Below are 11,446 nucleotides of genomic sequence, written 5' to 3'. Positions count from 1 at the left end.
TATAATACATGCTACCATGCATTAGAGGATCAACCTGCTGATTCAGGCCTAGGGTCTTTCAGAGCTCTCACAGCTGTAATGACCTTTCCGTTGTACCCAGTGAAGTAATTCCTCTATGATAAGTGGAAACTCCCTGTAGGATCATGGGCTCCTCCAGACAATGTGGTGGAGATTTTCCCCTTTGAAAGGGGATTTATTTCCAGCATGGGTGCTCCAGTAATCCACCCTAACAGGCATACTACCAAACAGGTTGATGGTCAAAGGCTGAATAAACTGTCGTGACTCTCCAGCCATCACAGCTCCAAGCCTGTTCCATAATCCGGCTTCTGCACAGTACCTACCTGCAGTGTGTCCACATCTACCCTGGAAGACTACCATATACAAAAGATGTGCCTGTCTATATCACTCTTAATGTGAGTGCAATTTTATCATTTTGTAAGAAAGTGTTTACAGTCTACACTCAGTGGTGCCTTCTCTACTTTCTTTTCATATTCCCATCCAGGTGCAAATTGACCATTAGGGTATTGCCCGAGGGCCCAGGGTCAATAGGGGGCCCAATGAGAGGCTTCTGACTCATTTCTTCACCTCCCAGAAGGTGAGCACAGTGCAGCACATTCAATAACTGGAGAGTGGACAGTTTAATGCCTGCTGTCGTCCTCTACCTATCATTGTGCAGGCTAATAGCCCGGCTGTCCTCCTCCACCAATTACTATGCAGGCTCAGTGCCAGGTGTACTGCATTATTGCCAGGGTGGGACATTACAATGCAGCACATGGATGGAGGAGGCTTGTCTGTGGTCCATGTACATGATCTGTGGATGATCTCCTAGCCCTGCCATTGAGATTTTCTCCTTTCTTTGCCTCCTTGACTACACACATTACAATCACATTTTTCAGTATATCTTCCTTTTCATTCACACTATATCATTGAGCTGTGCTGACCTGCATAGATTATTGCAAGCTTAAAGAAGAATTCCAGGTATGGATATTTTATTAATAGTTACATTGGTCCAGCTTGGACTATTGAAACTGTATATACCATACCCAGCCAATGCCCCTGGCACGTGGAAATCAATTAAGTAGACATCAATACTCCAGTGATCTCCACTTGCTTCTGGGTCCTATGCCAATATGTAAGTGGGGCTTTGTGTGGGTGTGGCTTGAGTATGGGTGGGGACACAGGGGGCCCCATGAGTTGTCAGTCCGCCCCTGTTCCCATCCACTCTTCCCTCTTACATCAAGTTCTAAGAATGTAGCCCTACTTTCTTGTGTCTGATATCACTGTGGTTTAATTGATCCTTGAGCTATCAGAAACTTGACTTGAGAAAATCCTTGATTACTTAAAGTGGAACTTTAGGGGAAAAAAAGGGTGAACAATTTTAACCACTTGTGCTCCAGAGGATTTACCCCCCCCCCCCTTCCTGACCAAGCTATTTTTATGGTGCTGTGTTACTTTACCTGACAGTTACGCGGTCATGCAATGCTGTATATAAATTAAATTTATGTAATTTTTTTTCCCCACAGAGCTTTGTTGCAGTGGTATTTGATCACCTCTGCGTTTTTATTTTTTGCGCTATAAATAAAAGAAAAAACAATATTTTTGAGTTTTTGCTATAAAAAAATTTTTAAAAATCAAACTTCTTCCTAAATTTAGGACAAAATGGATTCCACTACATGCCTTTGCAAAAAAAAAAAATCCCAATACGTTTAAATGAATTGGTTTACTAGTGGTATACAAATGGCGGTATATATAGTGAATTTGTTTTTTGTTTTTTTTTTTCATACTTGTAATGATGGCGATCAACAACTTATAGCAGGACTGTGGTGGGCATTCTCACACTGGGTGGGAACTGACTAACTCCCACTGACATCCTCAGTGATACTAATACAGTGATCAGTGCTAATAAAAGTGCTGACAAGGTACAAATGACACTGGGCAGGAAAGAGTTAACATCTGCGGAGATCAAAGGGTTAACAGTGTGCTGTGTGTGTGTTTTACTAAGGAGGCATGCTGTTTTGTATCTCTGTGCTGTGCAGAAAGATACAAAAGAGCATGTTCATGCCAACAGGAGAGAGACCTGTGTTGTTTACACACAGGTCTCTCCCCTGTCAGATTCACCCGACGATCGCCAAGTTGCGGAACCCGGTGATTGACATCCCTAGCTGCCAATAGTGGCACAGGTAGGGCGGCTCGTGCATGCCCCCTATCCGGAAGTGCAAATTACGTATATATACATGATTTTGTGCAGCCCTGCCTAGCAGTACTTCTACAATAGGGTGGTGGGAAAGTGATCAATGCAAAAGAGACGTGCACACGCAGCTCACTGTACATATTCAGCAATGCTGAATCTGATTAAACTCAGATGGGCAGGAGTGCAGGAGTGATGTTATCACTGCCTGGCCAATGACAGCGGATGGCGATTGAGATCCAGAGGATGCTTCTTTAAGATTTTTTTTTTACAAATTGTGATCAGAGCAACACAATGTTACCATAGTAACATTGCACTACTCTGGGGAAGTGATCTTTTTACACGTAAAGATTACGTATAGCAGTGAATTTCATTGCTATAAACAAGAATTTTACTGAACAAATCAGTTAATTTAGTAAGTATTGTGATTAGCTGTGATTCGCCACAGCTAATTACATGGTACAGATGGGCTGTGATTGGCATTGTCTGTGCCATGTGATCACTGTAACCAATCACAACTAGCAACACAACTGTACACAATGAATGGCATGAAAGGAAGCCTTTTATTGTTTACAATTGTCATGTGATCTGCTGTGATTGGTCACAGTGATCACATGGTACTAGTAGTGGGCTGGTACAGTGATCTGTCATTAGCTGTGTCTGGTGGACACAGCAGGTGACAGATCGCATCTGTAGTGGCCACGTGCAAGGTGTGGTCCGGGAGGTTGTCCAATGACATCCACCCGATACGACGAAAATCCCGCCATATTACAATAGGCCAGGTGGGAACTGGTTAAAGAGTAACTCCTCTTTTGTTGATGAAAACAATGCCTTCTGAGTGATCTATGTGCATTTCAAGGATTTTACCAAAAGCTGTTCGTGCTACAATGTCCTTTGGAAGTCTGGATCCTGAATGGGAGTGTCTCTGTTCAACCTAATCAACTGATGTTCTCATAGTCTTCTGAGGAAAGTTGCAGTGTGTATATCCCTTTAGAAATAATTAACCCTTAGGGAGTATCTAGGTAAAAAGAGTAATTCCTATTGTTGAGGATGCTTAAAATGTAACTTTTATCTTAGTGCAGACTTCTGGGAAAATCAGAAAGTCAATCACACAAGCAGGATTTTATATTTCTAGAGAAGTTCTGTACACTAGCCGTATACAGAAGGTCTTCAGGTTGCCATATTGGATTGAATTGTACAGAACATTACAGTGTTTGCAGATTGAAAATGAAAGGAACATTTTTTTAACATTAAATTATCATATGGCTTGTGTAGCAATTGTATGGTATATGCTATATTTTGTTATTTGCCTTATTTTTCACAAAAGAGGAGTTATATTTTAAGTTCCATTTAAACAGATCAAAAACTAATATTTTGCAATTACCAGTCCTTAGATGTTGTGGATGTTTTCATTTTTCTTATTACAGGCTAAAAACATATTTTACTAAGTACAGAGAAATACCTGGTTATCCTGACAGAAATCGAGTCACTGTGTAACTTTCTGTGTACTGAATTCATATACAATATTTTCAGCCTTCCCAGTTATCTTCTGTAAGCCTCAAACCTCCTTACTCCTATGTAATGGAGATGAGGGTAGGGGGAGATGCTTGTAGTCCAAATCAGGAGAATTTTCGTAACTGGCAGTACACCAGATTAAAATAAGGAAATAAGAGCCTGAATTAAAAAAAAATGTTTTTGGATTTACACTACTTCTTGAAACATTAACCCAAACAAAATGTATACAGGTAAGAGTATTGGAGTCAGAACTCCTGATCTGCATATTTGTTCCAGGTCAGTGAGATTTTCGGGAGTGCTAAGCAATGGAAGCCTCTGTATTATCACAGTACAGGTTTACTTTAAAGTCAATCCAAAACCCACACCTACATGCCTTCACTTACCCATACCATTAAAAAAAAACAAACACAATCTCTGCAATAAATAATGATTTATTATTAGATAAATATATATTACTCCAATATGCCATTGTGCTTACATGGATTAAGAAGTAGCCTATATCACAGGCCTTTGTGCATGTGGCACATATTTCATGATTTAACAGTAGTAGTCCTGTGTAAACATTTTGCAGGTTTTTATTGTTGACCAATAAATTAAAACAAAATTATTTATGCGTAAAAGCACTCAAAGAATAAAACATTGTGGTTCTATAAAAACAGGCCTATTTATTCTTTTTGCCAAACAGCAAATTTGAAAGCAATGCTGTATTTAAGAGTTCACACTACACAGAAAAGCTTTTGTTGTATTTTGTTTAACTGGAGATGAGAAAATGCAGCTCTTTAGTAGTCAAGAAACTACAGGTTCTAGCATGCCACTTATTGTAGTTCCTTGGTAGTTGGGAAATGCTATTTGCATTGCCTGGATGTCATATTTTCTACATGTTATCAACTCCTGGGATAACTCAAACCGACTCCCTCTTCCCAGGAACAAAACTTCATCATCAATTCTTTCCTTGTCATCTTGTTGGCTTGGAAGGCTCATTAAAACAAGACAACTATGCAGTTTATTTTCTCAAGCCTCTTGGCAAGCTGGTTGATTGAGCCAATTACAGCTCTATGTTGCGTCTGCAATGACTATGACCTTACTGACTCGTGAAGCAGTTGAAGAGGTAGACATGAAAACCAACTCCTTCACTTTCTAATGACTTTAAAGACAGTCAGAAGCACGTGTATGGGCCCCGTTCTCCAAATGCCTAAGATAGAACTCTGGACTCTCTCTAAAATTACAGTTCTGATTGCATTATGTCCTATTTTAAAATGGTTTCTTGATACATGTCACACATTTTCATATTCCTCCCATAATCTTTTGCAAACCCTTTGCTATTTGTTAAAGTCCAAGTGGTGAGAGGGATTCTAAATCTGTGTTATTTCTCTGGTCTGTAACATTCCTGATGATCAATGCAACCTTAGCTTCCACAGGCATTGTAAATTCAGGCATGGATTGTATCTCTAGTTTCTACACTCTTCCTGGAAGGAATCAACACAATTCACAGTAATTCTAATATCAGATATGTTTTGAAGCAATTTTAGATTCTTGAAAGTATATAAAGGGGCAGAAAGGTGACACATAAATATTGCACATCTGTGGCCATTTATGCATTGCCAAATGGCAAACCTTTCAGAAAAAGATACAACACTGGATGCAGACAAAAGAGCAACTCAATACTGCATGGGAAGTACTGAGGCAATATTTTTATAACAATAGTTTCAGCTTTGGGCCAGTGTTCTGCATTAAGTCATGCACAGGCATAAAGTCCATTCAGTATATATAATACCTACCATTTTAGCAATTATCTACTGTATCTATGTGAATCTGTGCATTTATTATATTAGGGTAGACAACTGAACAAATAGTTGATCAAACTGGTTGGAAATTTTTTGGTTAACTTATTTTCAAAGGACAGTGTATGGATAAGCAACATCTAATCAGATATTTAAATGTGCATGTGTATGGAAAATGGGAGAAAATGTTTTGTTCTTAAAGTGGAATTAAAGGCAAAATGTTTTTCATTTTGGATAGAGTAAGGGGGGATTATACTCCCTGTAAAGTTTTTTTTTTTTTTTTTCATCTGTGTCTCATTTAGGAGATTCCCTTTAACTTCTTGTCCCATAGCCAAACCAGGAAGTGAGAAATTCTTTTAGATTGAGGGAATCCCTGGTTGTCGCCAGGATCTTCAGAACTAGTGTTCCCATTGGAAGATTCCTCCTCTATTACTTTTCTGTAGACAACTCATGATTTGGAATTTTCTTTTACTTTCACTTACAGTGATAACCTTAAACATGACAGAGGGTGACTCTTCCTAATGGGGATACATAAAGCAATAAAAACTTGGCCAGTGTTCTACTTCCTCCCCACTTTATTCAAAACAAAACAAAAAACATTTTGCCTTTAGCTATAGAGACAACAAAACATCAAAACACCTCTTTTTCTATAGATAACTCACTCCAAAGTCATATGACCAGCACTTAATGTTCACTTCTTACCCAAGTTTATTCCACTCCTGTAATTGGGGAATAGTGCTTAGAATGGAATCCCCATCAAAACCTTTTTTTTTCCTAAAGTAGGGGAAAGGTTAAAACACTACCAATGTTTTATTATTGTGTCCCTCATAGGAAGGAGTGATTCTGACAGACACAAGAAATATTATAACCCTGATGTGGTGTGTGGAGTATGGCTGAATATACTCCACCGGCCTAAGATGTACTGCTTCTTCTTGATGTTTGTGAGTTACTAATTTGTCTTTACCTTCATTAAATGTATTTTTTGCACAAGACCTTGTTCTGTTTCTATTGTTTCTGTCCTTGTTACACATACCGTAGGATAATATCTGATTAAGTCTGAGTTATTGCGGTTGTGAAACTGCTAATCATTGACTGCAGTTGCGATTAGTATTATTATTAATAATAATAATGTTATTATAACACTTGATTTAATATGCTTCCAGATCAGTGCGTGCCTAAATGTGTGCAGGGAATGCTGTATTTCAGAAAAAGTTTAGGAGTCTGGAAATGTCTTGTTTTAGAATGTACCAAAAAGCAGACAAATGCTGCTGAGATAACACAAACACTTTAAACTTGACCAGGGGATATATAGAAAATGGTGGATTTCTTCTTTGTGGTAACTGTATGATAACACACTGACCATATTTGCATACGTGACTTTATATAATATTGGATCCTGTTTTTAAATCTTTTAGTTTTTTTTTTCTACTGTAGTCTCCATAACCAACAAAGATGGCCACATTGCTAGATATCATCAAATTGGCCATCTGATGTGCCCAGTGAAAGAGGCCAGCTTACTATAGCTTCTTTCCATGGTCTCAAAATAGACATCAACAGTACCACAACTATTTCAGTCCTACAGACTCCAGGAACTTACAACTTACATGTGACTCTAGAGGTCAACTGAAATATTCCCTAGTTCAATGTTGCTGATTTTGTAAAGTGATCAACTGCTTGGTTATATCTGACATTATGCTACTAACTTGCCAGTAGGGATGGGCTGTATGTTCGAGTTGAACTAACATTCAGCGAACACACGAACGGCAAGGGCGTTCAGCAGGCTGTTTGCCTGCCTTGCTCCACAATGCACTGCGCCCTGACAGTGCATTGTGATTGGCCAAAGCAATGCACCTGGCCCCGCCCCCTTGTGACGTCATCACATTATCTAAGAACTGTCATTGCCACACAGCTGTCAGATGGCGGGAGCCAGTATCGAGAGTGGAGCTTTTATTTTTTTTCTTCGGGTCAGCGGTGGCGGCAGGCATCGTTATTGATGTTGGATCTACTTTGGGGGACAGTTTTTTTTTGGAGGGGGACAAGGTGCTTTGAAGGCACTCGCTTGCCCCCCCCCCTCCTTTCCTGATCTGCCAGGCTGCATGCTCGGATAAGGGTCTGGTATGGAGTTTTTGAAAAAATGTTGGTGTGGGGGTTCCCCTGAAAATTCAAACCAGACCTGAAGCGCTTGGTATGCATGGGGGGGACCTCACGCATTTATAAAAAAAAATTAAAATCACCGGACAATCCTGGCAATTCATTTTGCAATCAGCTGTCAGCGGGGAACCCTGCTGACAGCTGAAACAATAAACAATGCTTTACGCAGATGCAGTAAGATACCGTTTAGTGAATTGTCCTCTCTGTTTGAAGTTCACAGTTAAACTTTCATTATGTTCAAATGTTTGACCGCGAACCGAACGGGGGGTGTTCGGCCCCTCACTTCTTACCAGTTTGAAAGCATTTTGTCTTTTGATGACAATTGTAAACTCTAGCAATATAAAAAGGCAACAAAGTCATAAACACCTTGATGTAGAACTTACACCATGAACAGTCTACACTTCAGGATTTCTTAATAAAAGCTGATGAATAAAATTGAACACAATTACCACTATCCAGAAGGGGAAAAATAAATCGCTTATCAATACCTGTTCTCCCTAAACCCACTGAGGCTAATTTCACTCTATTTCATTCTCCAGTGTCTCTCATTAGAAGCAATGGATAAGAGGTGTACACTCTGGAGGTGATTTTATAAAGGGTCCTGCTATTATAGAATGTTAACACTAAAATATACATCGTTAGTGATATGATAGTGAGACCCCTTTAAAAAATCTCCACATCCAGACTACAGATTGTTGTTTAGGTATGTTATTTACTAAGTAACTTTAAAGTAGAACTATATGCAAAATCTTTTTTCTTTCGTTTTGGATACGGGTGAGTAAGGGAGAGCCATAACCCCTGTTGCATTTTTTTTTCCATCTGTGTCCCATTTCAGAGATGTCCCTTCACTTCCTGTCCCATTGCCAGACAGGAAGTGAAAGGAAATCCATACAAATTAAGGGAATTCCTTGGGAACCCCGGGTCTCCAGAACCAGTGTCCCCATTGGAAGATTTCCCCGCTATTACTTTTCTGGGGACAACCCAAAATGTGGGATTTTCTTTTACTTTCACTTTCAATGATAATGGTAAACAGGACAGAGAGAGGGGGTAAGTGTCCTGAACGGGGGCACAGACAACAATAAAAACTGATAGGTGCTCTAATTACTCTCCACTCTATCCAACACACAGAAAAAAGGTTTGCCTTTAGTTCTACTTTAAGAAAGGAACAGTATCAATTTCACTTGTGAGTCTGTGAAAAGATCTGGTAAATGAGGCTCATTGGTGATAAAAAGGGTAGTATATATTTTTATGCAGAAAAATAGGTAAAAGGCTTATAGGAAGTAGTCAGCTAACCTAAAAAATATTGATATGGAAGGTGCATGGATGCACTACTCTCACAGTATGAACAGAAACGATCAGAAAGTCAGCACTACATAAGGCATGCATCCATTGTAACATTTGTATTAAATATTCAAAACAGTACGATCTAGTTTTTTTGTCTATATGTTTTTTGCTGCTCCTGACCTTAGCCATTGCTGATGACTAATGGTAGGTGCAGATGAAACTATGCTGTATCCTAATTTGAAGACTTTGTAAAGATTAAATTGTGGATGCATGGCTCCTGGAGTGCTAGTTTTCTGACTGTGAAAATGGACAGCACCCGAAATGGCTATACAGATAATTGGGGCCCAGTATAAAAGATCTGTGCACCTCTGACTTAGATCAAAAGATGTAATACCAGAAAGAATAGACGCTATGTCAAGATTTTCAACTTAAAGACCTTGAATGCATTATTTTGTTACAAAATATACGTTATAAAAATTAAGACAGACCTGACTGAAATTTATATTCAGTTTGAGCAAAATAAACAGGAAAAAACCTCAAACACTCTGAATAATATGTACTTGCTGAGCATATAGATAAACATTTTCCTGCATAATTATTGACATGTAGAGAAACATATTAGAATATTCTAAGCAGTCCTTTATCTAGGTGTTCCAATTTAACGTTAACATATCTGCATAGATGCAGATCTTTAGAGATCACCCTTTTATCATTGGGGCCTAAACTTAATCATAGAAAAACTATAGACAATGTTATTTTGTAAATCTCAAGACTGTTCAAATCAATTTAACAAGCATGTTCACAAGCTGAGGTTTTCTGGTTCCCTCCAAAGCAAAAACCCAGTTTTCCAGTCTTTAAGGATTACATTCCAACAATAAATATACTGTAATGAATAGTGGAGCAATGGAATCTTGACATGCAACCTAAATACATTTTCCCTGTAATGCCATCATTTGGCTCCTTCAGCATTCATGCCTTTGGTTACCTTTACAGTCGTATATATGTATTTAGTCAGTTGCTGTTATTTGATCTTGCCCTCCACTACCTGTTTCTCTGGGCTCTGCAGCACTTGTAACTTAATAGGGCTGCTCTATTATTTCATAGTTGGGTAATAGCCAACTGCTTCCCTGGGGATGTTGGTGGGAAATCCTTTCTACTACAAGTGCAATGCATTTTGCAAACCCTTCCACTTGCCAACAATGAGTTCCAGTCTCCAAATCCATAAGTCTTCAATGAAAATCCTGTTACCTGTTGAAGTGTCATTTTGTTTTATCTCCAGCTTTGTATCAATCCATGATGACACTTCCTCAACATCATCTTTCATGTCAGATTGTTGAAAAAAAAAACACAAACCATAAAGCAGTTTCCACTGGTTGCAAAAAAAAAAAAAAGAAAGAAACCAAGGTTTAAAAAAAATCTGGGTACCATGCAGTTTCTTATTTTGGAGCGTCTATGTATTTCTGTAAAACTTTTAATTTAAGACTCCTGAATGAAGGCTGGTGAAATAAAGCTAGGTGGGAGTAAACCATAATAACAAAAGTCACACTTGAGTTATTATATGTGACTGTCCCACAATCATATTTTTATCATCCACAGGTCCAAGTCCATCAAGTAATTCTGCCTTGGAATTACTGTGAGAGTTCTTTAATTTGTCCAGCTCTGGGCTCTTATCCTTTGCTTTAGGCTTTGGTGTATGTGGAGGACCATTTGGACATGAGCCAACATGGTTGTACTGGCCAATATCTGAACATTCGGTTTCACGGTGGTAGAAGTAGCTAAAGTTGGATACGATGACTGGTACAGGAAGAGAGATGGTTAGGACACCTGCAATGGCACACAGAGAACCCACCAATTTTCCACCTACTGTCTCAGGAGACATGTCTCCATAACCTACTGTTGTCATGGTGACCACCGCCCACCAGAAGGCCTCGGGGATGCTGGTAAACTTTGTACCTTCATGATCAGCTTCAGCAAAGTACACAGCACTGGAGAAGAGGATAACTCCAATAAAGAGAAAGAATATGAGCAACCCCAACTCTCTCATACTTGCTTTAAGTGTTTGCCCCAAGATCTGTAATCCCTTGGAGTGTCGAGACAGCTTGAAGATACGAAATACTCTAACCAAACGGATAACTCTAAGGATAGCCAGTGACATGGCTGGCTGGCCCACCCCTCTGTGACGGGCAAGTTCTGTGCCCAGAGCAACAAAATACGGTATGATTGCTACAAAATCAATCATGTTCATGATATCTTTGAAGAAGGCAGCTTTGCTGGGACAAGCAAAGAAGCGCACAGAGAGTTCAAAAGAGAACCAGCAGATGCAAATAGTCTCCACGATGAAGAATGGGTCTTCAAACGGACTTTTCTCCTTAAAGACGTGAGTAATGTTGCTTCTGTGAAAGGTCTGTACCTGCAACAAAAATAAAAATGTAAACAAGCAAGCAAAAAAACAAATTAATCAGCTCAAAATTAAATAGTAACATCCATTGATTTATCATCTACCAAAGTGTTCCAAAATGTAGCCTAT

The 11,446-nt window shown here is 39.1% G+C and overlaps 1 protein-coding gene across 1 annotated transcript in view; it reads right to left on the bottom strand.

Annotated features, from left to right (window-relative positions):
• Nucleotides 1-4,118: 4,118 nt before the first annotated feature.
• KCNA7 (potassium voltage-gated channel subfamily A member 7) overlaps nt 4,119-11,446 on the bottom strand; it is a 129,580-nt gene continuing 122,252 nt past the window's right edge. The window contains exon 2 of the mRNA XM_089681796.1: nt 4,119-11,329. Coding sequence (XP_089537922.1) covers nt 10,460-11,329 — 870 coding nt within the window. The 3' untranslated portion in view covers nt 4,119-10,459. The remainder of the gene's footprint in view (nt 11,330-11,446) is intronic.

The sequence above is a fragment of the Staurois parvus genome, unplaced genomic scaffold, assembly GCF_062004578.1.
Source record: "Staurois parvus isolate SC_StPar_1 unplaced genomic scaffold, SC_StPar_1.0 ptg000279l, whole genome shotgun sequence".
In the NCBI taxonomy this organism is placed as follows: Eukaryota; Metazoa; Chordata; class Amphibia; order Anura; family Ranidae; genus Staurois; species Staurois parvus.
This window is presented reverse-complemented; position numbering and strand designations above follow the sequence as displayed.